At 48.7% G+C, this 26,791-nt stretch overlaps 2 protein-coding genes and 2 long non-coding RNA genes across 5 annotated transcripts in view; 2 read left to right on the top strand and 2 right to left on the bottom strand.

The window, feature by feature from the left end:
- Positions 1 to 14,846, bottom strand: part of LOC146258326 (transcriptional enhancer factor TEF-1-like) — a 30,670-nt gene extending 15,824 nt beyond the window's left edge. Inside the window, 3 exon segments of the mRNA XM_084672228.1 lie at positions 4,349 to 4,868; positions 14,181 to 14,306; positions 14,700 to 14,846. Coding sequence (XP_084528354.1) covers positions 4,349 to 4,553 — 205 coding nt within the window. The 5' untranslated portion in view covers positions 4,554 to 4,868; positions 14,181 to 14,306; positions 14,700 to 14,846.
- LOC146258325 (uncharacterized) lies at positions 14,045 to 15,440 on the top strand. The gene is made up of 2 exons (XR_014729726.1): positions 14,045 to 14,289; positions 14,841 to 15,440. It is a non-coding gene; the product is annotated as an uncharacterized LOC146258325 (long non-coding RNA).
- Positions 15,441 to 17,928: 2,488 nt separating this feature from the next.
- LOC146258324 (alpha-parvin-like) lies at positions 17,929 to 26,468 on the bottom strand. Of its 2 annotated transcripts, none has more exons than XM_084672229.1 (13): positions 26,210 to 26,468; positions 23,339 to 23,428; positions 22,951 to 23,021; positions 22,673 to 22,775; positions 22,312 to 22,452; positions 21,496 to 21,611; positions 21,167 to 21,225; positions 20,482 to 20,501; positions 20,303 to 20,364; positions 20,060 to 20,128; positions 19,797 to 19,898; positions 18,322 to 18,394; positions 17,929 to 18,209 (listed from the first exon to the last, which is right to left on the bottom strand). In XM_084672229.1, exons 1-13 carry the CDS (start codon positions 26,346 to 26,348, stop codon positions 18,133 to 18,135), a joined length of 1,122 nt encoding a protein of 373 aa, XP_084528355.1. In that variant the 5' UTR covers positions 26,349 to 26,468; the 3' UTR covers positions 17,929 to 18,132. The 2 variants fall into 2 exon arrangements, with proteins under 2 accessions (XP_084528355.1, XP_084528356.1); XM_084672230.1 differs by having other exon boundaries at positions 23,339 to 23,444; positions 26,210 to 26,290.
- LOC146258323 (uncharacterized) lies at positions 25,481 to 26,618 on the top strand. The gene is made up of 3 exons (XR_014729725.1): positions 25,481 to 25,966; positions 26,240 to 26,372; positions 26,457 to 26,618. It is a non-coding gene; the product is annotated as an uncharacterized LOC146258323 (long non-coding RNA).
- The last annotated feature ends 173 nt before the right edge of the window (positions 26,619 to 26,791 follow it).

The raw sequence follows: 26,791 nt of genomic DNA, 5'->3' as shown, positions 1-26,791 counted from the left end.
AAGAGAGGAGCTCTTCCAGGCTTCCTACAGTCCCGACAACCTTCAACAACCTTCAGAAGCTCGGCTAGGAGGGAGCGAAGCTATCTGCCATCGGCGCTCTCTCTACCTGCGTCCCTGCTCCTCTCAGAATCCACCCTCTGAACCAACCGTCAAACTCTCTTTCCCCCAGTACACTCTCAAACTCTCTTTCCCCCAGTACACTCTCAAACTCTCTTTCCCCCAGTAAACTCCTGGGCTGCTTCCAGACTCTTCTCCGTCACCTGCCTCTGCTGTCGAACAACACAGGGCCTGAGGAGCAACTGTCCTTTCACAGGAAGCAGAGTAAGAAAAAAAAAACTCAAAAAACCTCAGCTGTCTTTAGCAAGCGTGTATCCTAAACAGCAAGTATGAAAAGAACCCTTTGTCCACCATCCTGACACAGACAGAGGGAAACTTCCTGTTCTGAGTGACGAGACTTCCTCTCGGCCAAGGTAAACACACGGCGGGAGAGGAGACAACCAGTGTCGTGTGTGAGAGAACGTGCATCTTTGTCGCACTCGTATGTATGACCTTCCTTGTAAACTCTGGTGGGTGTAACACATTCATTCAACGGATCCCTTTAATCCAAACAAACAGCGCCGGGGGGTTTTGAACCTGCGACCTCTTGATCAGCAGTCAAACACTCTAGCCGCTGAGCTATCCATTTGCACGTATGTCGTACTGTGAGGACGTGGACTCAGGAGAAAGGGTTTGTGAGTCGAATGTGTGTCGTGGTGCTTGCTAGCCTCAGGGAAACCCAAGAATGACTCCCACCTCTGACCCCTGTTCCCTTCCCAGCATGCTTTGAGACAGCCCGGAGGGTAATGGTAGCAGGCCGTCTCTAACAGACACAGCATGCCTCAAATATCCATCACTCTGTTAGTCCTGTGTTTCAGTTACACTCACACACAGAGGATACCAGAGGGAGAGAGAGAGGGAGGGAGACAGAGAGAGAGAGAGAGAGGGAGAGGGAGAGAGAGGGAGCAGCAGAGAGAGAGAGAGGGAGAGAGAGAGAGAGAGCGAGAGGGAGCAGCAGAGAGAGAGAGAGGGAGAGAGAGAGAGAGAGAGAGAGAGAGAGAGGGAGCAGCAGAGAGAGAGAGAGGAGAGAGAGAGAGAGAGAGAGAGAGAGAGAGAGAGAGAGAGAGGCAGAGGGAGCATCAGAGAGAGGGAGCAGCAGAGAGAGAGAGAGAGAGAGGGAGAGAGAGAGAGAGCAGCAGAGAGAGAGAGAGAGGGAGAGAGAGAGGGAGAGAGAGAGAGATGGGGCAGCAGAGAGAGAGAGAGAGAGAGAGAGAGAGAGGGACAGGGAGAGAGAGAGAGAGAGAGCGGGAGCAGCAGAGAGAGAGAGAGAGAGAGAGAGAGAGAGAGAGAGAGGGAGAGAGAGAGAGGGAGAGAGAGAGAGAGAGAGAGGGAGCAGCAGAGAGACTGAGAGAAACAGAGAGGCACAGAGATAGAGAGCGAGCGAGAGAGAGGGAGTGAGAGAGACTGAGAGAGACAAGCTCGCCTCCACTAAGGAGGAAAACAGACATTGTTTACAAGCTGTGGGCCGTCGCCATGGTGACAGTTGCAATTAGCGGCATTGAGAGGAGGGCGATGAGGGCCGGGGGAGCACTCCAGTCGCTCCTCCGGTCCCTCCATCCTCCATGCCTTTACTCCCTGCAATTCCTCCCCTGCCTCCCTCCTTTCCTCACCTCCGTCTCTCCCTCTCTGCCCCGTTTGCTCCCCCCCCCCCCGCGTTCCTCGTACACTCCCACCGGCGATCCATCCCTCGCGCCGTCGTCCCTGGTAACCAGATTCATCTCCGATTCCCCACCTTCTCCATCCATCTTTCTCTCCCTCCGTCCTCCCCTCCTATTTCCCCTCCCTCCCTCCCTCCTGCCAACAAACATGTCGTGAGAACACAGCCTCTGTGTCCTAATCTCGATGCAGCCGGGCGGACATCAAATTAAGTTGTTATTGAATCCAGGCTGTCTTTGGTGCCAGCTCCCCCTTTCTCTTTATCTCAGTCTTATTTCTCTCTCTCTCTCCCACCCCCACCTCTCTTTCTTTCTCTCTCCCTCCCTCAAATGTTCCTCTCTCTTTCTCTCTGACTAACAAATGCAAACCTTTGTAGTTATATCAGCCGTCATCTCTCTTCATCAGACTCAAGCACGTTCTTCATCAGAGTGAAGCACCTCTCTTCCTGCTCCCAGGCGGTGAGACGACTGAGGGAGACGCTGGTCCTCACCGCAGCCTTCTGTAACCACCTCACGGCCTGCCTCACTGCCTCGCTAACCACCCCACGGCCTGCCTCACTGCCTCGCTAACCACCCCACAGCCTGTCTCACTGCCTCACTAACCACCCCACGGCCTGCCTCACTGCCTCACTAACCACCCCACGGCCTGCCTCACTGCCTCACTAACCACCCCACAGCCTGCCTCACTGCCTCACTAACCACCCCACGGCCTGCCTCACTGCCTCACTAACCACCCCACAGCCTGCCTCACTGCCTCACTAACCACCCCACAGCCTGTCTCACTGCCTCACTAACCACCCCACAGCCTGTCTCACTGCCTCACTAACCACCCCACGGCCTGCCTCACTGCCTCACTAACCACCCCACGGCCTGCCTCACTGCCTCCCTAACCACCCCACAGCCTGCCTCACTGCCTCACTAACCACCCCACGGCCTGCCTCACTGCCTCACTAACCACCCCACGGCCTGCCTCACTGCCTCGCTAACCACCCCACAGCCTGTCTCACTGCCTCACTAACCACCCCACAGCCTGTCTCACTGCCTCACTAACCACCCCACAGCCTGCCTCACTGCCTCACTAACCACCCCACGGCCTGCCTCACTGCCTCACTAACCACCCCACGGCCTGCCTCACTGCCTCACTAACCACCCCACAGCCTGCCTCACTGCCTCACTAACCACCCCACGGCCTGCCTCACTGCCTCACTAACCACCCCGCGGCCTGCCTCACTGCCTCACTAACCACCCCACGGCCTGCCTCACTGCCTCACTAACCACCCCACAGCCTGCCTTACCGCCCCACCAACTGGGAAAGCCCACAAGACAATAGAAAGCTAACCGGGACAGCCCACAAACGCTAAAAAAGTAGCTTGGCGTTCGCAGAGAAAACTGGGTGTTTTTTTTTGTTTTTGTGCCAAACGCTAACACCACCTTAAGTTAAAACATGTATCATACAAATGTCAACGTTTGGGCCAAGTCACGTTGTTATGGCAACAAAAAGACAAGTCTGCCTGTTCTCCCACAAAAGGTGTTCTACTTTGACCGTGCGGCTCCATGTTCCAGTCAGCAGAGGATGTGTTTATAAAGGTAAACACGGGGCGACAGACCAGTAAAACTGACTTTAGCAAGAACAAACACACCCTAACTCTTTCCTCCATGCACCTCTATGAACTGTGACAGCATGGGAAGAATATACAATTATATTTTCATTTCATTTATATTTTCATATTTCCTTGTGACCTCTTGAGCTGCAGTCAAGGGAGTTATTGGCCTACAGTATATCCATTCATGGCCTAGGACCGGTTATTGGTTTATATCTAATACTGTCACATAGCTTCTAATCATTCACACTCTGTACCACAGATGACAAGACTTGTCAGCTGCACAAGTCTTATTTGCCCTTTTTACACGCAATGCCACAGAGGGCTTCACATGTGCCCAAAGAACAGCACCTAAACCCACCAAACTGGACACACCCCTGTTCTCACACCTATCCACTTGTCCGATCGATAAAACTCAAAGGGTGGTGGGGTTCAGAGGCTTGGCTCCCGGTCTAGTCTGGTGTTGTTCATAAACCACCTGACAGGATCCTACCCGAGGAACGTCCAGCTGACAGAGTGCTGACAAGACTACACATCTTCTAATGGAAGTCTGGGGGTCTGTCACTTCTACAGAATTACACACAATCTCCCTGGCTGTCTGCTGTGTCTGACCAAACAGAACCGGTCAGAGAAAGGGAGAGACAGAGAGAGTGACAGAGAGAGAGAGACACATAAAGAGAGAGAGGGAGGCAGAGAGAGAGAGAGAGAGAGAGAGAAAGAGAGAGAAAGAGATGGAGCAAGAGATGGGATTGAGACAGACAGATGGAGTGACAGAGAGATATGGAAAGAGACAGAGAGAGAGATGTGGAGAGAGACAGAGAGAGCGATTGGGGAGAGGGAGAGAGAAAGAGAGAGATATGGCGAGAGACAGAGAGAGAGATGGAGATAGACAGAGAGAGAGACAGACAGAGATGGAGAGAGACACGCTGAGAGAGAGAGATGGAGAAACAAAACACACACATCCCCCAGCTGTCCTGCCCCAGCTCTTGTACTCACCGTACATCTTGCCTTCGTCAGACAGGATGATCTTCCTCCGGCCGCAAGGAGGATAGATGGCCAGTGCCTCCTGGAAGCTCTGCTCGATGTCTGGGCTCCACACGCCCTCCGGGTCCCCATCCACGCCCTTGTCCCCAGATTCACTTAGATGCTCCATGTCCTCCCCAGTACTTTCGCTGCCACTCCAGCTGCTGTGGTGGTCCATGGTGACCTCTCTGGGTTGCTGAGGCTAACGCTAACAGGGTTGATGCTAACTGGGCTAATGCGAACTAGGCTAATGCTTAGAAGGCTAATGCTAACTGGGCCAATGCGAACTAGGTTGATGTTGGGAAGGCTAAAACTAACTAGGATAATGCTAACAAAGCCTAATGATAACCAAGCTAATGCTAGCAAGGCGACGGGTACTTGACCAGAGTAGCAAATGCTAACCACAGTAGCAATGCTAACCCAAGTAATGAGGCTAACAATGTTGGCTGGTCCAAGACCCCGGCCTGGAGCAGGGAAGGAGGAGAAGGAGGACCTGGAGAAAGAAAGAAACCACACAGAGTCAGTTGGTTAGTTGCTGTAGGGACAAGGAGCCCAGAAAGGAGAGCAGTTATTGTTTATGCTTCAGCCCCAGGCTTAGCTCTGGCGCTGAGGACTCATTTGGAAACAGGACCCAACACACACACACACCCTTCGCTAGGATGGAAGCAGAGAGGATGGAGCCGAACCATCCACACCAGGAGCAGAACCAGAACTAAAGTCCAGACTGCTAGTTGGAGGCAGTATGAAGACCTGGAACTAACCAGGCACCTGGAGCAGACCAGACTTGGAGAGGAACACCACACATACACACACACACACACACACACACACAGTTAGTTAGAGAGAGAGAACAGCAGCTGCCTGCAGCATTGCCACATACTGTTGTACAGGCTGTATGGCAATGCTAGCCTGATCTGGCTTACTGTGGACAAACCAGAGCAGGGAGGGAATGAGAAAGAGGAGACAGAGAGAAGGAGAGAGAGGGAGAGGCAGAGAGAGAAAAGGAGAGAGAGAAGCAGAGAGAGAGACAGAGAGACAGAGAGAGAGAGAGAGAGAGAGAGAGAGAGAGAGAGAGAGAGAGAGGTAGAGAGAATCATGTGTTCTTGGCTGGGGAGCTGGCTGCTTGTCACTTCTACAGCAGCTCTAAGTTGAACAACAGGAGAACAGGGGCCCAGGCTTTAGACATGGAGATTAGTTAGCTAGCTCCAAGTCCATATTTCTCTCCAGCTTAACATGACTGTATCTGAGTGTGTGTGCGCGTGCGTGAGTTTGTATGTGCGCATGTATTAGTGTGTCTCTGTGTGTCTGTGTCTGTGTGTGTGTTTGCGATGGGATTGTTCCTGCCACTTCCTTACACCTGGGGAGAGAGTATGTTATCCAGTAAAACACACAGCGCACAAAGAAGGGACGTGACAGACAGAGAAAGGGGAAGAGGAAAGAGAGAGGGGGAGAGAGGTAGAGAGAGAGAGGGAGTGAGAGGTAAAGAGAGGTGGAGAGAGTTAGAAAGGTAGAGGAGTTAGACAAGGAGCGAGAGTTAGGGAGGTAGATAGAGTTAAAGAGAGAGGGAGAGAGAGAGATACAGAGAGAGATACAGAGAGAGAGAGAGAGAGAGAGAGAGAGAGAGAGAGAGAGAGAGAGAGAGAGAGAGAGCACAAAAGCAAGGGCTGAGGGATTGTGTGAAGGCTTGATGAACAGCTAATCCACCCCAGCTGCTCCCTCGTTGGACAACACACACACACACACACACACACACACACACACGCAAACAGAGAGCTGTGTTCTGACTGAATCGTCAGATGGCAACTATTGTACTATGAACAAAGTGACTGTATAACAAATCACTCATAACTTCATTTCCATCAACAACAACGGAAAAAAGTCTATTTTCCTATATAAGTGCATGACAAGTTATAATTACCTAACCCCTCTGTGGCTTTGTGGAAATCCACAGCTGCCCCCCACCCCCACCTCCCCCCCCCACCCCCACCTCCCCCCCCACCCCCACCTCCCGCTCATCAAGCAGCAGACCTCTCCTAAGACAAGACTCTATTCATCCCAGCACACTTTGTTGTACAGCCCTGCTCTCAGCATATGCTTCCTCTAGAATATCACGGAGGCGCAATGTGCGTGTGTGTGTTTTTAAGTGTGTGTTTAAGTGTGTGTGTGTGTGTTTAAAGTGTGTGTGTTTGTGAATGTCGGTATGTTTAAAGTGTGTGCATGTGTGTTTAAGTGTGTGCACGTGAGCAATTGTGTGTGTGTGTGTGTGTGTGTGTGGTTGGGGCTGCTAGTAAAGAATCACCCACAGTACCGGCATAGCTCTGACTAACTTTGGTTTTGTGTGCTAGCAACGCTGACTCTGCACAACTAACGCGTGGTCGTGCCTGTGTCTATGATTGCATCTGTGTGTGTGTGTTCGCATTTCTGTGCATGTGTGTACGCGCATGTGTGTGTGCGGATTCCATTCTAACCACTAAATGACTCTGTTTTTTGGCATGCTCACTCGACCGGAGAGAGAGAGTCGCTGGGCTGGTGTGGGTAATAGTTTCCAGCAGCAGGATAAAGACTTCTCACAGCTGACCCTCACTCTCGCCACACACCTAGCTCCACTCGGCGCCTCCACAAGGGCCTCGTGTCTGCCTCTGCTCCCCAGGCCCGGCTGCCCTCTCTGGGGCTGCGGAGCAGAGGCGGAGGGGGTGGATGGAGCTCAACCTCTTTCTAGATAAAACCGTGTTTGGATTTGGGGTTGTATCCCAATACACAGCTATTCAGCAGCTGCTAATTACAACAACAAAAAACAATTACACAAACTGTTATTTGGATAGTATGTCAAATGGTGTTTACTGGGCTTTTTCTGAACATCTCTGATAGGAGCTTTATGTTCCTAGCATACGGTTGTGCTACATCGCACTGTGTGTTTTCACATGCTGGATGTTGTTAGTATCACAGAACAGATTAAGAGTTAATCCTTACAGATTACCAGAAGAGGAGTTGAGGAGTTAGAGATGCACAAACCCGCACTGTCTCTCACACACACACACACACCACACACACACACACACACAGTACTGTTAGTAAAACAGTCTGAAAGAAATTTAGATAAAGAGAGTGAGGTAAAGATAAGAGAGAGAGAGAAAGAGACAGAGAGAAAGAGACAGAGAGAAAGAGACAGAGAGAGTGAGAAAGACAGAGAGAGAGCGAGAGAGAGAGAGCCGTGTCATTTACTCCTCCTCAGATCATCACCAGAACACCCTCATATCCCTCAACCACGGACGCAGCATTTCCGGACAACTTCTACAGTCAGCACTCAACACTTACTAGGATGGATCACCACAGACAGACAGACAGACAGACAGGGGGGGAGGGAGGGAGGCCGGTGGGCCGTGTAGTGGATGAACCCATCACCATCAGGTCTAGGGTGTTGCACGCCTGCACACAATGTGTGTCGTCCGTCCCCCCCGCCCCCCCTCCCCATTCCCCGGAGTACAAGACCTATCCTCCGACCCCACAATGCAAGACAATGTCTTGTCGCTTGGCAACCTGTTCTGCCCCAATGCTTCAGGTCTAACATGCTGGGGAAAAGGGGTAGGGGGGTATTGGGGGTGGAGAGGGAGGGGGTGGGGGGAGAGGAGAGGTAAGGGAGTGGTCAGAGGGGGTAGATAGGGTGGGGAGGGGGAGGGAGGTGGCAGGGGGTATGACGGAGTAGAGTGGCAGTAGACTGCCGTGATTGGGGCAGTATGTCAGTGGGGCTAGGTGCTGGAGGGGCTGTGTGTGTGTGTGTGGGGGGGGGGGGGGGGGGTTGAGGGGGCCCCTGGTGGCAGATGGGAGAGAGAGATTAGTCATGCAACACTCTTCTGTGGTTACTGGCGACTCTCTCTTCATCTGCTTCTACCCCTCCTTCCCTTCCCTCCTGGCTTCTCTCTCTCGCTCTGCTTGCCCACCCTAGTTCACATCTCTCTCTCCTTGTTTTTAGTCCTGACCCCCCCCCCCCCCCTCTTCACAGCTATTACGGGCTTGAATCTTCTCCCTCCTCCTTGTTGCTGTCTCTGCCTGCCTCAACCCTCTGCCTGCCTGACCCCCTCTCCTCTTCCCTCCTCTCTCCCCTCTCCTCTTCCCTCCTCTCTCCCCTCTCCTCTTCCCTCCTCTCTCCCCTCTCCTCTTCCCTCCTCTCTCCCCTCTCCTCTTCCCTCCTCTCTCCCCTCTCCTCTTCCCTCCTCTCTCCCCTCTCCTCTTCCCTCCTCTCTCCCCTCTCCTCTTCCCTCCTCTCTCCCCTCCAGTCCTCCATCTCTCCTGGCTCCTCTCTCCCTCCTGTCGTCCCTCCAGTGAGGGGACAGACGGCCAAACAAACACAAATACTGGGATGGGAAGGGATCCATACGCAGGGAGGAAAGGGGGGGAGGAAGGGGGGGGAGCATACCATCCACAGCGAGCAGCTGTCTAACACACACACAGTCTTTTTCTTTTTACCCTATCCTGATTCCTGATGCCAGCCTGTGGGGGCCTCCCTCCCCCAGTGTGTGTGTGTGTGTGTGTGTGTGTGTGTGTGTGTGTGTGTGTGTGTGTGTGTGTGCGGGTGTAAGAGAGTCTCCAGGCACATAGGGGTATAAGCACCAGCAAAAACAGAAGAGTATGCCAGAACAGCCGTGTGTGTTGTAATGAAATGTAATGATGTGTGTGTGTGTGTGTGTGTGTGTGTGTGTGTGTGTGTGTGTGTGTGAAAAAGCATCACCAGGGGTCCTGTTGGTGGCCACACACACACACACATATCATGTAAGCGCTGGTACACTGTTGTTTTCTCTCCAGGATGTCTCCAGGATTGAGGTTGTTTAAAGTGGGTCCAACAATACACACACACACACACCCCTGGTTTAACCACGGGCCTTTTCTAAAGCCGACTTTGTCACAGTCAAAAAAGACTGCACAGAAACCAGATTATTTCACTTCACCCTACAACATTGTGGATTTGGTGTCCTGATGGCTCGACAGCAGGACTTAAAGAACCAATCCTATGCAGGGTTTCCCCTGGCAAAATGGGGGGGGTTTTAGTTAGGCTCAAAAAACTGTTCTGCAGAGAAGGGAGACTGCCGTTGGAACGAAAGGGAGAAAACTGGATGGAGTAACACGGCGGATATCGCTTTTGACAACGGCGACAGGCGTGTGTTGTCAAGGAGGCCGCCTTAACTGCAAAGTGCTGCAGGAAACCCTTCTCTGAAGTGAAATGACGGCCACAGTTAGCGACAGATCGATGGCACAATTTCAAACTCCCTCAAAAATAAATGTCGAAATCAACCATAGCTACTTTGTCCTTCCGATATAAAACCAGTCTGGTCCACATACCTGATCCAGAATGCCTGATTATCGACAACAGCATAAACAAGTCTCTCCCTCTTAAGAGTACCTGGATATTAAAGGAGGTCACATGCTTTCAGACCTTGCTATTCACACTCTGTTTCTTTATCTGTCTGTTTTTTGTCATTCCTCATACAGGGGAGAATTCAATTAGGCCCAGGCTGACAAGCCCTTTCAGACTGTTCTGAGAGATTTGTTAGCATCTAAATAACAGGTCTTAAGCTAGCAAACAGGGACTTCTGTTTCCCTGTATCTCAGAGTCCTGGCAGCGTGACACTGGGCCTCTCTCTCTCTCTCTCTCTCTCTCTCTCTCTCTCTCTCTCTCTCTCTCTCTCTCTCTCTCTCTCTCTCTCTCCTTTCTTCCTATGTTTCTATATCTGTCTCTTTTTTCACTTTACCCTGTCTCCTTCTCCCTCCCTCTCTCCTTCTCCCCCTTTCTCCTTCTCTCCCTCCCCCTCTCTCCCCCTCTCTCTCGCTCTCTCAGAGAGAAAGGCTCGCTGAGTTACTCGCCTGTCTGCACGTCCACTCATCTATTTACCGACCGCAGCTCTGCGTCTGGCTTCGACGCGAGTCTTTGTCACGCTGTGTAGTAATTGGAAGAACAAGAAGGCAGGGCTCGTGAAGTGTGTATCTTCACAGGCTGACTTGTGGCTTTGCAGCTTCGCGTAGTAGCAACTGAGCATGTGGATGGTAAATATTCAAGCTTAATATAATATCAACACATTTCCTTCCCAGCCAAAGCCCGGAACGTACACTCACATACACACACACGCCTAAATGGGAAATCAATTTTGAGTGCATTAAAGCAAAAAATCTTGTGAGGGTTTCTAAGCAACAGCTTTCATTTACGGTGGGCTTATTTCTGTCCCGTAAGCCGAAATAATGTTCGAAAAAAGAATTAAGCTAAAATAAAGCACTCAGGCCTGGTTGGAAATTCAGCAATCAGGTGGATACAGCACCAATCGGACTCTCAGGCCATGTATAGAATGTTGACAGTCTTACACGAAACTGAAACACAATCGCAACACAATTCCTCCATGAATCAGGTGACCTAAAGCTTCACGTGGGAGATTACTTCAATCTAGACATGCCGCGAGATATCTCCAGAGGTGTCAGTTCACTGTAACGAAAAAGTCAATACAGCTCCCTTCATCGTCTGGTCCAAGCACATCTGGACCGTGGTGTATCATGTCACCTGTCAGGTTTCCCGGCCGTGTCTTTGTCCAGTCTACTGTTCTCTTCCCTGGCAGTGGAACATACAGCTGAGTCAGAGCAGTACTGGCTGTTCTCCTGTACCCCCCCCCCCCTCCACCCCCCCCCCCAGGAAACAACACCACGAAACCAGGAAATGGAGGCCAGGGGGGGTCAGAGTCACATCAACACACTCTAATAAGTGTGAACCCAGGATCAGTCTGTCGAGTGAGTGTGTGTGATCCCGTCTCGACACCCGGCAAGGAGAGGGGACGGAGGGAAGAATGGAAATCTTCTCTTTCTTTTCCACTTCCCTCTCTCGCCTTCACTCCTCGCCTTTATTCAAAAAGCAAAATGAAAAACTCCACCCCTGACCTTCCCAGCCAATGGGAGCTTTCAGAGTGAGGGCGAGAGAGAGAGAGAGAGAGAGGGGGGGGGGGAGGGCGGAGGGAGGGCAAGGGAGACTTTTGTGATTCGGAGTGTGTTCAAAGCATCTTTGACCCCCATCGCCACAGTTCCAGTGTACAGTCTGAATGAGGGATGGTGACCCTCCCTCTATCAACCCCCCCCCCCCCCCCCCCCGAAGCCAACAGAATAACCTCTCAGATTGTGTTTTACCTCCGCTTGCGTTAAAACTCTTTCGACGCTTTTCCATTCCAGACCCACGACCGAGCAGTTGCAAACGGGGCCTCTCGTGTGTTTACATCTTGACTGCTTTTACTCAACTTTATCTTTTGTTGAAAAAAACATCAGGCAGGAAACACAGAAACCTCACAGCTGAAATTCATTTTTTTCCCTCTCACAAATGATTGGAGACATTAAACAATATGAAACGTTGCCAGCACCACCTTGCTGCGGTAATCTCTCAGTGTGGGCACCGCTGCACTCTGTTCAAGAGGGACAGGAAGTCGTTGATGACAACACATCCTGCTGCCAGCCAGAGCACAGAATCCGGGAGTGAGCTTTTATTTTCGGGATCTGACTCACAAAATCACAGAGGGATTGGATACTGCTATCATGGGTAAAGTGAGGGATTTGGTGACACACGTCCACCCGTAGACACGGCCCCGCGCGGTGCAAGCGGTGCCCCGCGCTGCGTGTGAGGGGCCAGCCTGCTCCAGCCAGCACTGGCTTGGGAGGCGAGGCCAGCTCAAGCACCCAGCACCGCAACGCTTTAGTGACGTCAGGTCTACCTTAGGCCACGGGTGTGTGGGCGTGGGCGGGGGGGTGGAGGGGGCACAGACCAGGCCTTCTGCAGCCAGCAACACCCCCCCCCACACACACACACACCCCTCCCACCCCCCCCAGGAGGACATCCATTGTTTCCCTGTTCCCCAAACAAAGCCTGCCCCCCCCCACCACCACCCCCTAGCTACGCCCACCCCCCCCCCCCCCACACCAGCTCCACTGCCCTATTGTTGGCCTAACAAACCGGCTTCGAAATGTCATCACATGCGAGTTCCTTCTCTTCTGTCACACACTCCCTTGGCTCTCTGCTGAATTGACTTCATGAAACACAATCTTTCTCAGAGCAAAAGCTCTCCTTTTCCTTTATATCTCTCTATGTCGTGCCATCAGACAGTCACTTTCATCCCGTCAACGTAAATAGCAGAAGACGGTGTCTCCATCGTAGCACCCTTAACCATAGCAACGTAACACTGACTTTAGCACGGTCACCTCATCAAAATGTACGCCTTTTTTACATAAATAACAACTTCGTACCACCACTGATTAGCAGTGAACCAAAGCAGGGACATTTGACTACGAGGGAGTGAGAACAACGACTGTTTCACCTCGCCAGCGTATCGTTACCACACGGACCGAATCATCTGTAATCACAATACCGTATGCCTCCGTCACTACAAAGAATTATATGATCTCAGCTCTCCGAGTAGACGGCCTACTCTTCCTCCCTTTCTCTCACCCGCAGAGTAAACAGAGAAAGAAAGAGTGAGGGGGGGGGGGGGGATGGGGGAGAGAAAGCATACGGGCAGCAACTGAAAACTGCCATGTTGTAATGGCATTGATAAGCAGGGCGAGCAGTTAGCTAGATGTGAGCAATGCACACACAGGCCATATGGTGCCTCCGCCACTGCCGCCTGTTGCTGCAGTGACAATAGAGAGGCCTGCACACACACACACACACACACACAGGCTGGCAGGCCAACACATGGCCGTATGTTAGTTGCCGGGTCAGAAGGCAGGCTTTCCACAGACTCCAAGCCCCGAGCAAACGACTGGATCTGCATTGGTTTTCCTTCCTCTACAGGTGCTACGAGTCCCCAAACAGATGCCAACTGACGGGGGAGAGCGGGAGTAGAGGGCTGTTTGCTCCCTATGCGCACGTAGACACACACACACACACTCCCTCGACCCCCCCCTCTTTTACACCCCCCCCCCCCTTCACTCATCTGGAAGTAAAACTATCTGCTGAGCTTTCTTTTTTTCCCTCCACTTTCCTAAGATCAAGAAAGACTGGGGTTTCTAAATCATCCAGAACGGATGTAGCCTATACATATGTAAAATAACAGGTGAAAAAGGAAAAAGGTTTGGTTCATGAACAAAAGTATGTGTAGGTGTCAATGGGTAATACAGTAAATATGAATATGACATTAGGACTGTTACACATTTTTCTGTACAATGCAAACTTCAATATGAATAACAATCAACTGCTTATACTCTAATATTCAGTTCCAGGTAAACCAACCTAAATGTAATTTGCCGAAGAATAGTTACACAATGGACACGTTTTTATGTGTCAATTTGTTTCTTAAAATAATTGTCTTTTAGTTGATCAAATTGTTGTTTGTATGGATTTTAATGCCTTGTGCTTAATATCCGTTTTAAAGTAAAACAAAATATTAACAAAGTTTGAAAGTCTTCTTTCGGGGAATAGCCAAGCTCGTGTGATCCTCTTGAACAATGTCAGTATAGTTATCCTACTGCCCTTTCATAGCCTAGTTATTACACAAGACTATTAAATAAATCATTTATAAATCATGACTCAAACAAAACAATAAAAACGTGTCTTCCGTACTTTTTTACTCTCGGTCTACGTTAGGCAAATCACTTGTACACTCGGCCATGTCCTTTTTATCAACTATTGAGAGATCTCCTATAGGGGGGGCATGCTGTTGAGCAACGAAATCTAGACCCACATGAACCAAGACTCGGCTATCATGACACAAGATTAAATATTAGGTTAGCTGGAAGGGTTATGGTCTATAACGTTCACAACTTTAGATTACGTAGATAAAATAGTACTTACAGATAGGTTTATCGACAGGAAAGCCTCCTGATGCAACAAGTCATTTGACAACGGGCTTTGTTGAGCTCGACAGGAGACGGGGAATACTCCTGACGGCAACTCCCTGCCTGTAAGTATCGGGGGAAACTGAAACATTTAACCGTTATAAGAGTATGTTACCATCAACTCTCCATTTAGTAAAATCGCTCATAAGTTTTTTGTAGTTGCCATTCGACATATAAATAAGCCAGTTTTAAGAGAACGCCGACGAACCGGTAGGCTATCCCAAGGCTTCGCCGTAAAAAAAATTAAAATGTCAAAGATTTTCAAGCTATGTCGGACATAGGTACCTCTTCGTAAAAGCGACAGTACCGCTCCGAAGCCAACACTAACGTTCACAATTGCAATATTTTGATCAATAATACAATATTACAATATAATAGGCCTACATTACTTGCCACCTCCCGTTTAATAAGATTAAACCAAAGTAGCCCAAACAGTAGGCTAAACATAAACTCAACTAACAAGTAACTAACTTACCTTAAAACGTATTCAATAATCAACTGCTGCAAAAGTTATTCTTGTTTACTTTGTAATAAGGTATGGAATTTCTTTGTAAACTGCCAAGTAGATTTTTTTTTTCTCGACCGGCTGTGTGCGTAATTCGTTTCGTATCTGCAGGGATGCGAAATATGCGCGGAATGAGAGCAAGAATGAAATGAACGCAAAGATTGAGATTGGAGGGCGGAGCGTGAGTGGCGTCATCCAGAGCTCCGCAGCCACGGAGACAGAAGCGGGAGAGGAGGGCCACGGGGAGGAACGTAGCCTCGTAGCTCTACGCTATACCGAGGAGCAGTAGTCCGCCCAAATCAAGGCCTAAACTCCGATTCAGAGGACAAGCCGTATCTGTGACGGTGGTTCATGTCAAACAATAGTTTGGAGAATGACTCATGTCAAATTTCCTGCATGAGAATGACATGACACATTACTCGCACATAACAAGTCTTAGTAGGCTATCTGTAACTGAAAATGACCTACATTTCGTGGAATTTGCTGAAAGTGATCATAGTTTTTGTCTGTGTCTAAATGGTGTGAAGTTTTTTCCAAAACAGTCGGGGATGCAGTGATTTGACTTCATAGTTGGAAGCCTACAATTCCTTTACTAATGATAAAACAAATATTTTTTCAAAACATAATTGATTTCATTCCCTGTGTCACGGGCCATTCTTATAAAACGGAACTCAACCGTTTAACCTGATAAAAATATGAAGGATACCAAAATGCTGTGACCCTTGATGAAACATGCATCAAACTAAAAACATAAAGGTTTTGTTTGTGCAGATGAGGTGTAGGTTGCACAGAAGCAGTGTTTTTGTCCACAAGGCCAAGATACAGGCTCAGATCTCCTCAAACATGCTTTTTAAGAGACGAATTACAGAGAAGAAGAGGTTGCCTAAAACCCCAGCTCCTCTCCGGTTTCCCTCCCTAACCCCCTATTAGAGCTCTCCAAGCCCAGGCCAGCGACTGAGAACAAACACAGCTATCTCTGGGTCATGACCTGAGAGCACACACACACATAAGTCCTAACCTGACACCAGGACACCCTGACCCTAAACTGCTTCCCACCCCTCCTATCCCTCTTCTTATCCACACCAGCTCGATGATAAGATTGCCAGGGTGGTCTCAGGTTTCTCAAGGTACAGTTACAATCACACACATACACACACACACACACACACACACAGGGAAATAAAGCACACTCAGGCAAGAATACACACACAGGCAACACTTTCATTCCTTCCAGGCATCCCAAAGTACAGCATTCAGACCAGCAACCGACCGTAAATTAGATCAGAGCGTATCAACCGACGCCATCTTGTGGTCGGGGTAGAGCAGTGTTGACTGGGAGAGCACGGGGACAGGAAGCATAGCGGCCTGAGCTTCAACAGCTAAATGCTTTCAGCTCGTTGGCAAGTGGACCTCAAGGACCTGAAATGAGATTTTCTGCCGACTCTGATTGACAATTATGTCTCCCAAGCAGTAATTTGGTTATGGGCCTGTTGATGCTAGTGTTATTGTGTCAACCAAAGGGAATCGGCATGTTTCTGCTCAGTGTGACAGTTCCTCTACAGCTCCTCAGCGTGACGCACAATGAACTAAAAAGGGACTTTCTGTCACATATACAACCGACACACATAAATATTACATGGCAGAGTTTTTCTTTCTTCTTTTTGTTGTTTAAGAGAAGCAGCCGTTGCCATGCTCACATTGCTAAGGTCATTCAGATAGGCCACATGCCTGAGGAGGTGGCTTTGATGTTCCGGGTGACTGCCCCAAAGCTTTGATGTTCACTAGGGTCTCCCAGGACCAAGTGAGGGAGAGAGACAGGAGAGACAGGAGAAAGCCAGAGACCAAGATAGAGGGACAGAGACGGTAATAGGTGGGGGGTGGGGGGCTGTGCTGGGATGACATTTGAAACTCCCTTGGTTAAACCATGCGTCAAACTATTTTATTGCCGTCATTGTGGCTGAATCCAGCACCCTTTGGGTGTTTGAAATATTTGGAGTGTGGTACATCTGCTCGCTCATTTGCATACACGAGACCACTGGTGGCATGGTAATGAATCAAGAGAGATACAAAGAAAGAAGAAACATTTCTGAGAGAAAAAGAGATGGATAATGAGAGAAAACATGGGAAATGGGGGAAAGGGGAAGAAAATGCTGGAGAGGAGTCCTAATGTCTAATGGTGATGATGCAGTGTTATATTCAGGGTATCATCTATACACACACACAAGTTGTAACCTGACACCAATTTACCAACCGCCTACCAGTGCCAATAGACTACAGCCTAGGTGTCCCCATCCTTCTCTCCTTCGCTTTCTTTATACATACTTCCCTTTCTTTCCCTTCTCTGTCTCCTTTCCTTCCATCTCTCCCCTTCCTTCCCCTTCCTCCATGCAATGAAAGACCATGACACTGCCAAGGATTTTATGAGAAACCCAACCATGATTTAAAGGGCCATTCTAGAAAAGTGGATTTAAATAAGCTTAATGGCAGCTCAGCTGTAAAACACAGTATGAAACTATGTAGTGTCCTCTGTTAGGTATGCAGCCTAACTAGCAATGCCATAGAGGGGTGCCATAGAACAGTGTCTTGTTCAACAGATGAGGTTTCCTGTGTGGTCTGTACAGTTGGGTAGGGTGCTAGCCAGTGGGGCAGGGTACTAGCCAGTTGGCCAGTTGTAATGAAAGAGTTGTTCACAGTCTGCTGAGCCACCAAGACCTCATGTGACACAGATTAAGTCAGAGGAGGGTCAGTTTGAATGCTTTATTGTTCAAAGATTTGGTAAAAATGATCATAGAAAAGATTTCCTGAAGTATCTCATTTAGAATAGCGTAGGTATCATTTAAATGGACACAAACCACGGTAGTTTGAGAGAAATAGCTTAAGAGATCTCATCGAACACTGACCTTGTCCACACAAATAAAGACAATTCCATATAACACGATGTAAGATATCTGGGCTGGGAACGTCAAAGGGAATGCAGAAGTCTCTAAGTACGAAAATGTTTTTGTTGTTGTAATGAACATATACAATATGTTGTCATAGTCTATTTATGGTCACATTTTAAATTTCTTCTAGGATTATATTTTTGGTTTAGATGTGTATCCATTAGGACATTTATGTATTTTATATATATATATATATATATATATATATATATATATATATATATATATATATATATATAAATAAAAGACTGAATACATTATTGATTCAACATTCTATATCACAACATTTTTGTTTTACAATCAATGATACTGCATATCTGAATACGATTTTCTGTTCTTTTACATGCCACTGTTCACATGACAAAACAAGCCTTATCAACTCCTCTCAAACATACATTAGTGAAATAAAGACATTGGATAACAGGAAGTGGTTCGTCTCTAAATGTGTCCCCTGCCCCCGCTCAGTCAACATTTCTGTATCGGGTAAATAGGTTGTAGAGAACCCTCAGTGTCGACTTCAGATCACAGTTCACTATATCTGCAAGTGGAAAACAAACACAAACTCGTTATCTATCCTTTATACACTTCCAAATGGGAAAGCAAGAAAAGCAAGTATATAAATGGTGATATGAAGATATGAAGGTTTGTACCTTCCGGTCTGGGCTTGGGTTTCTCCAGACCACCATCTTGCATCAGATCGAAGGAGAAGGACACGTTATGTACCTGAACAAGAGACTCACAATCAGTCACACTACTTTTCAGAACAGTCCCTTTCACTCTCTCACACACACACACACGCACACACACACACAGTGATAAGGGAACTGCTCAGCAATAATAACACCTTAACAATTCGCTCTATTCATGTGTCATTAAGAGTTTCCCCAGCCCTTGTCCTAAGCAGGGCATACAGCCAGCAGTCCACTGCAGCAGTAAGCCCGTCCCAGCTGGGTAAACACCGCTAATACATCCCATGCTGGGGGAGGGGCTGGGGGCAAGGTTCTGTGTGTGTGTGGTTGAGGGAAGGTGAGGAGTGAGGCTAGGAGTAGGGCGGGGAGGGTAGAGGTGTTGAAAAACACCAAGAATGAAGCACCGACCAAATCAGGGGAGCTACCCTGAAGCTAAACGACAACTGACTATCCTTAGCCTCAATTTGAGCCTCCCTCCCTCTCCCTCTCCCTCCCTCCCTCTCCCTCCCTCTCCCTCCCTCTCCCTACCTCTCCCTCCCTCTCCCTCCCTCCCTCCCTCCCTCCCTCCCTCCCTCCCTCCCTCCCTCCCTCCCTCCCTCCCTCCCTCCCTCCCTCCCTCCCTCCCTCCCTCCCTCTCCCTCCCTCCCTCCCTCTCCCTCCCTCCCTCCCTCCCTCCCTCCCCCTCCCTCCCTCCCTCCCTCCCTCCCTCCCTCCCTCCCTCCCTCCCTCCCTCCCTCCCTCCCTCCCTCCCTCCCTCCCTCCCTCCCTCCCTCCCTCCCTCCCTCCCTCTCCCTCCCTCTCCCTCTCCCTCTCCCTCTCCCTCTCTCTCTCTGTGTTATCCCTCCCCCCTGTGTAAGAGCTAATCCCCGTGCCACTTCTTAGTGCGCTGGGCTGGAGCAGATTACAGATGCTAGTGGGCATGTGCCCATTCGGCTTGGCACTGGCCCCTGGCCAGGACCCAAGCCCAGGGCTGACATGGCGTCCCTTCTGACTGCCTGCTCAGAATGACACCAGCAGGCAGCAGACTGGGGCCAGGCTGACTCTGAAGACTAATCTGCATACATGAATACCAGTATCAAATAAACATGGAAGAACTTAAAAGGGATTATCCCATTTCAATGTAACTGTAATGATGCACATTATGGACAGTACACTGTGTTTATTTTGTGTGGTTTTTTTTGGGAGGTTAGAAACGGGGCCCAAAACAAGACTTCCGACTTGTCTGAGTGAACTGGATTCTTCCTTCCCTCCGGATAATTAGTGTCAAGCTTAAGTGTTTGTCCCCCCCCCCTCCTTTTCCCTGTGTGAAGCGCATTGTGTTGCATCCTGCTATGAAATGTGCTATACAAATAAAGTTTGATTTGATTATTTTATTTGATCTCTCGGCCAAATTGAGACAAGACAACACTTATGTATTCAAAAACTGGGAAATGTACCTTTTGGTCAAAGTTCTCTGGCGTGAGGAAAAAGTTGTACAAAGGAACAAAATACCCCTCCAGTAACCCCATCAACAGCACCAGGTACACTCCATCTGCAAACTACAGTCAACAAACCAAAACCTTTCACAGTATGAAATCCTGTGTGACAATGTTACAACAATATGTTACTCCAGATCATTAATGTCAACCTAAGGTTGAAAACAGCATACAGGCTGTGACAGCGGAACAGCCAAAGCTGACTGTCAGTGGCCATGTCTCACCTGAGTGTCCAGTTCAGATACCTCCAGGTTGAGCTTGTTCAAGTGTTTGTTCACAAAGGTGATGAGAGTCTGAAGGAACACAAAACATCTCCATTAAGGTTTGCCGACACACCCACATCCCAACACACGCGCACACCGCACACACACACACACACACTCCCTCACACACACACACACACACACACATGTAGCCACACACACATGCAGCCACACACAGTCATACCGTGTAGAAGTAGACATTACCTTCTTCACAACACTGAGCTTGTCAGGAGCATGGTCAAAGAGTGTGTCAAAAGCGTCTCTTTCTGTTCAGATGACAGAAACGGTGACTTACTCAGTGACATCCAAAACAAGCGTCCTTCTGTCCTTTCAGAACTTCGATTCAATACAGACTTTTTTAAAAAATATATCCTTACACATACCATGTCTCCCTGAAAGAGCTCTGAGGATGAAAAAGAAAGAACAAATTAATACAGCGGGTCAAAAAGACATTGTCAACGTTTTCTTGTGAAAGGGAATGTGTCTGGTGTTAACTGCAGTAGGATGAGATGCCTTAACATATAAAGCATATACGAATACACACAATAGCCATGCATATACAGACGACCTCGAGATGAATTAAAAGGACACTAATGTGGGCATGCTTCTCTCTGTCAGCCTCACGTTGCCCCTCTGTCTCTCTCTGTCTCTCTCTGTCTCTCTCTGTCTCTCTCTGTCTCTCTCTGTCTCTCTCTCTCTCTCTCTCTCTCTCTCTTTCTCTCTCTCTCTCTCTCACACACACACACACCCCTGTCTTCACGGTGTAATCTCCTGTGACAGTGGCAGGTCTGGGCAGAGCTCCTGCTCCTGTTATAACCACGTTGCAACCGTGACCATGTCAACTCCAACTGCTTTATCTCTACAGCTGTTGTCTGCCTGCTGGACTGGGCTCCATCAGCTGGGGCGGAGCTGAGGGGAAACGCTGGCCCCCCGTGCGCACACACACACACACACTAGCTCCCCCACCACATACACACACACTAGCTCCCCCACTACACACACACTAGCCCCCTCCCACCCAACTACAAACTACACCACCTATGCCAAATCCACACAAACACTACATACTCTGTGTTCCCAGTGATCTCCTCCTGGACCTGGTGAGACTGCAGTATCCCTTCGCGTTTCTGCAGGAGGAAGAACAGCACAGGTCTAGAGAACCAGAGAACCTACCTGAACTCCAGAGAGCTCGAGAGCAGAAAACCTACCTGAACACTAGAGAACAGAGAACCTAACTGAACACTAGAGAACAGAGAACCTAACTGAACACCAGAGAACAGAGAACCTAACTGAACACTAGAGAACAGAGAACCTAACTGAACACTAGAGAACAGAGAACCTAACTGAACACTAGAGAACAGAGAACCTAACTGAACACTAGAGAACAGAGAACCTACCTGAACCACCACCACCTGGATGGAGACATGATCGGGCAGTCGGATCGGGGCTCGGAAATGCTGCGACAGCGCCACCAACAGGTGGAGGATGGCCACGATGCTTTTAGCATGAACAGCTACGGTTCAGACAGGAGACAGCATGTAAAAAAACATGATTGTCGAGGTACATTTTCACTTCAGCATGACTAGCAAACGAGAGAGATGGATTAAAAACTATTGGGTTACGTAATCGACTCTCGTCTACGTCTAAGAAAATCTGTCACATTGTGCTTAAAAAGCGGAGTGTGTACGCCATCCTGAAGTCATTGTGTGAGAAAGGACAGATGGCGAAACGGGGACTGAGTGAGTGACATTTCTAGAACAGTCCGGCACCTGAGGTAAATGCCAGGGAGAATCACATTAGCTTTGAAAAAGTAGGGCAACGGTTAAAGCAGAAAAAAAAAATCAATTCACTAGAGAAGGCTTTTTTCCCCTTCACACAGGCCAACAGAACAGCTAAAAGAAGTCAACTAAAAGCATCTTTTAAATGTCTGTTTGATCTCCTTTGCATGCTGGGAATGACGTCAACTCCCTAAAGTGCCCACCCCCACCCTTCCTAACCCTCCCTAACCCCCCTAGTTATTAAGCAGGATTAAACCGGGTCACAACGACCCACTGTATATCCCTCAACATTTTAAGTGGTTCATTTTCTCGGAAGGTTCCAGCACATGTAGCATGTGTCTCGTCAGTGGATGGAGGCCGCAGAGCTTCGTGGTTGTAGCAGAGCAGTAGCAGTACAGAGCGATGGACGGCGTGGAGGTGTCGAGCGGTTCTCACAGTCCACGTTCCAGCGGATGCTCCGGGAGGACAGTTTCAGGGTTTCGTTGATGCGTTCTAGAACGGTCTGCAGCTTCTGCTTCTGGGCAATCTCGGACTGCGTTACCTCGGCAACGTTCAGCTTCTCCCCCTCCAGGTTCTCTACCCGGAAAAACCAATCAGAGAGCCAATCATGATCCCATTGAATACACTGTGCTATGTTAATGTTTGGCTTTACACTGCTCTTTAGTGAGATGTGAAGAAATACAAATCAATCAATGTATCTATCAACTGTTTGTAAGCAAGGCTAGCATTAGAATACTTAAAACAGGAAGATGTGTCTGCCATACAGGAAGCAGGAAATGGTCTCTCTGTCCCTCACCAAAGAGTTTCTGCAGGATTTGGCCATCGTACAGGTCCTCTGCCAGGTCTTTCACAATGATCCTCTCTCCCACCAGAACATCATTGATCCAGTCGATCAGGACCTGGAGATTACAGAACAAGACTCACGTTTCAACACAACACGGATCAATAATGTGATGATAACCGATTATCTGGGTCAGAAGCTGAAGTAGTGTGTGTTGCATTGCACTGGTTCAAATGATGTGGGTGTCAATGGAAGGGTGGATAGATATTCAAAAAGGTTTTCCCATATCCAACCTTCATCAGCTCTTGAAGCTTTGGGTCGTTCTTTGAGTTTGGGTCCACCATGGTCCTGGCCTCGTTCTCCTCTGAGGAGAGACAGAGAGGCCTGAGTCATACAAAATCCGATATGCACACATGCACACAGAATGCTGGATACACATTTAGACGCAATCCTAAATGTACAATCACATTTACACAATCTTAAACATATATACACACAGTCCTGTTCACACATATACACACACAATACTATATAGCTAACTAGGTGGGATACTGTGAGTTTGAGTGGGTGTGTGTAAGTGGGGAGAGAAGGAGAAAGACAGAGAGAGAGGACGTGTGTGTGTGTGTGTGTGTGTGTGTAAAGTGAGTGTTGGGATGTGTATTCAGGGATGTCAGTACTGACCCAGCATGGTGTCCTCCGGATCCAGTTCATACTGGGAGGGGCTCAGAGGCAGGTTGATCGCGTTGATCCCTTCTTCCTGGAGCTCAGATACTGGCATGGGCAGAAACTGCATCAAATGTCGTTCTTACACACAAGAAAATCTGTCAAGACTCGGGGAGGTGCCTTCCTAGATCCAAATGTTTGGTTGTGTCTCTCCTCAGTAAGCACCACTGCCCCCTTCCCCCACCACAGTGATTGACAAATACTGTTTTTTTAACATTCAGCAGTTGAACACACACAATAAAAAAGAGTGTTGTCAGATATGCCACTCCTAAATAACTACAGGACCCATAAGGCCACTCCAACAAACATTTTCAGCCTATGCGACTAGGTAAACGCACAGGGTCAGAGGAGCAAACCAGGCTGTGATCGTCTAAATCACAGTGCCCCGTTCTAAGAGTGTCCAATCATCCTGCAAATACAACAGCCCTGGAGTCTTAAAACACTTCCCAACCAACAGGCCCAAGTAACGGCTCTTACTTGATGAAAGAAAACCACAGTTATGCTTCTCCTGGATAATAATATACTAAGCTGTGGAGTGGTTGTGATGGCAGGCCTTTTAGGGGGTTTGCGTCTTTAACCGCCCCCCCCCCCCCCCCCAACACACACACAAAAGAAAAAAACGAAGCTTTCTCTACGTGTTTACGCAAAATGGCTTTACAGAAGAGACACAAGGCCAGGCTACTGAATGGAGATGGATCTTTGCTCAACAACCAGAGTCTCTACCATCACCCCTCTGCTTGCTGTCCATTTATCAATGTTCCATGGTCTTAGTTGACGTAGAACAGTAGGGACCCCCTAAAACATTGGCTAAATGAAAGTCAGCCTGTCTTTCTTCATGCTGAAGAAGTGGATAACCACAACTGCGATTTAAAATCTCAGGGCTCTCTTCTAGAGTCAAAACCATCTACAACCTCTACCACTTGAAAAAATACTTTAAATGTGGTCCATCTTTCAAAATAAAGATTCTATCACTTTGTTTCCTTAAATCCTTCCATCTCTCGTTGTCTTCGCATTCTTTATTTCTTTTAGAAAAAGGGGAGGGGGGGGTGATATAGCACCAAATATCCGTGATATATAACAACTAGGTTCCTTCCTGTTTCCCAGAAACCTCTGTTTGGTCCCAGCATGCAGTTCACCATGCAGCTGTGTCGTCGTAGAGACACCAGAGGAGGCGTGAACCTACAGTCCTGACTCTCTCCACCCCCAAGCAAAGACTACATCCTCTTAATCAACACCATCACAGGCAGCCCCACACACACACGTACACGAACACACACCTCTGAACTGACACACACACATGCACACACACGCTTACATGCTCACACACACACACATCCAGCCAGCTTCTGGTCCCCCTTGTTACTATCACGCAGAGATGTATGAGAATAACCTGACAGTGTGACAGATGCCTTTGCCTCTCCTTTCAGATAATTGGCTGAGCGAATGTAGCAGCCGCTGGCCCTGCTGAGACTAACAGATGATGTACCCCCCCGCCCGCCCGCCCCCCCCCCGCCTCCCCTCACCCCCCTCCACCTCCCCTCACCCCCCTCCACCTCCCCTCACCCCCCTCCACATCCCCTCGCCGCCCACCCCCCCTCATCTGGAGCAGACACTAGCCAGGGGATCCTACCTGGGCGCACCCCATGTCTGAGAGCCACATATCCAGGCAGCACCTCTCCAGGGGCTCCCATGCTCCTCCTACTTCCTCCCCCAGTGGTCTCCTGCCAGGCCTGCTCCACATACACTGGCCTGGGTGCCTGAACAAGCCCTCTTCTTCTCTCCTAATCCCCTCCCCGTTCTTTAGGGTCCCTCGCTCACTCTCTCCAGGCGTCCAATCAGCAGTCTCGTTGAAGGCCGCGCCCCTGCTCTCCTATACGGAAGTGGTCTATGACGGAAACGTCAGAGAGCTTCACGTGAAATCTGCCACATGGGACTCTGGCAGGCTTTCCATCAAATCACTGCAGACATTCTGGTTACTTCTAAGTGTGTGTGTGTGATACACGTGTTGTGTCTGTACGTGTAATAACACGTGTTGTGTTCTGAGTGTGCGCGTGTGTGTGCATGAGTTGGGTTGTGTATGTGTGTGTAGTTGTCTGTATGTGTGTGTGCGTGAGTTGTGTTCTGCATGTGTGTGCGTGCGTGCGTGTAACTGAAAGCTTCCAGGCACTGCTGTGGCCCTGAACAACGAATCAAAACAACACTTAGAGAAGAGAGAGACCAGCAAGAGAAGGACAGACACTGAGAAGGAGAACATTTTGTGAGGTGATTCACACTCCAACATAAAGAAAAGAGATGAGAGGAGACACAACATATTGAAACGCAGCTTGTGTTGCATCCATTTGATTCATATTTGAGGAAAATTGTGAAAATCTCTCCCTTGGAGGTAGGCCTATGCAGTTAAGGCAAATGTTGGGTTTGATATTGAGCAATATGTTCAGCTAAGGAGGGCAGATTTTATATGCTTGCACTGGCAGTGTAGTTGCCTGCGGACCTGCTTGCTCGCTTCATTCCTGAGTATTACAGCATTACGAGCCGGGAGATAGCCTGCGGCCACTGACACTGCGAGGCGTCCCAGGAACCCGCAAGGTTTGTAAATTAGACTACAAAGACTGTGAGAAGTCGTGATCACTTTGACATTGTTACAATTGTTCGAAAAAAATGTTTTGAAACTGTTGTACGATAGCGTTGCTTGGGTCATGCGAAAAGTATCCGACTACATTTAGCTGCAAAGTTCAAATATTGTCATTGTGTCTAAGATGTATTTGCTATTGATGCTATTCAATATTTTTAAGGTTCCAAAACAGTATTGTTTAGGTATAATCTGTTTACCTTCTTTGGCTTTTTTCCTTCTCACCAAAGTTCCACCAAGTTTTCCCAGGAACGAATCATCTTTCTTTCGAGAAGAAGGGGATTTCGGAGTTGGAGATTTGGGAGAGGACGGCGATTTAGGAGAGGACGGTGAAGCCATTGGTTCTTCGTATCCAGTTCACTGGTATGGAGAAAAAGTTACCAATCTGGAAATGAAAATTATTACAATCCCAGCCTACAAAATCATACATAGGTTTACTCCCAATAGCGGAAGCGGAATTCCAATCATTTTCCCAGAACGCCCCGATTCCATGGTTCCTCCCCTCCACAAACTACAACCAAGTTTGGACAAGTGCGAAATGGTTAGGCTACGTGAACAAGTTGAGTAGGCTACTGTAAACGCTGTGAAATCCCGATTAAACACAACTGTTTGGTAATTACAGGTGTAGTCTTGTGTTTTAACATTACTGACCACTTGCGTCTGTTGAGGAGGACTGACACCTAAACGCTAAACGGCAAATAAAACACCAGTTCTCAATTAAACATTTTATTAAATAACAAAACAATTACCACATAAATATAGACCGCTTACGTATGTGCTGT

This window comes from Hypomesus nipponensis, chromosome 14, assembly GCF_054491055.1.
Source record: "Hypomesus nipponensis isolate SF chromosome 14, ASM5449105v1, whole genome shotgun sequence".
NCBI lineage: Eukaryota > Metazoa > Chordata > Actinopteri > Osmeriformes > Osmeridae > Hypomesus > Hypomesus nipponensis.
Note: the sequence above shows the minus strand (reverse complement) of the source record. Positions and strands in the feature narration are given on the sequence as shown.

What these genes read in the sequence shown, in the direction of transcription:
- LOC146258324 (XM_084672229.1), bottom strand. Translation starts at nt 26,348, where the DNA reads ATGGCTTCACCGTCCTCTCCTAAATCGCCGTCCTCTCCCAAATCTCCA. An exon ending in AAGGAAAAAAGCCAAAGAAG is followed by an intron (nt 23,429 to 26,209) that starts GTAAACAGATTA and finishes TGCCCATGCCAG; the next exon opens with TATCTGAGCTCCAGGAAGAA. An exon ending in TCCGGAGGACACCATGCTGG is followed by an intron (nt 23,022 to 23,338) that starts GTCAGTACTGAC and finishes GTCTCTCCTCAG; the next exon opens with AGGAGAACGAGGCCAGGACC.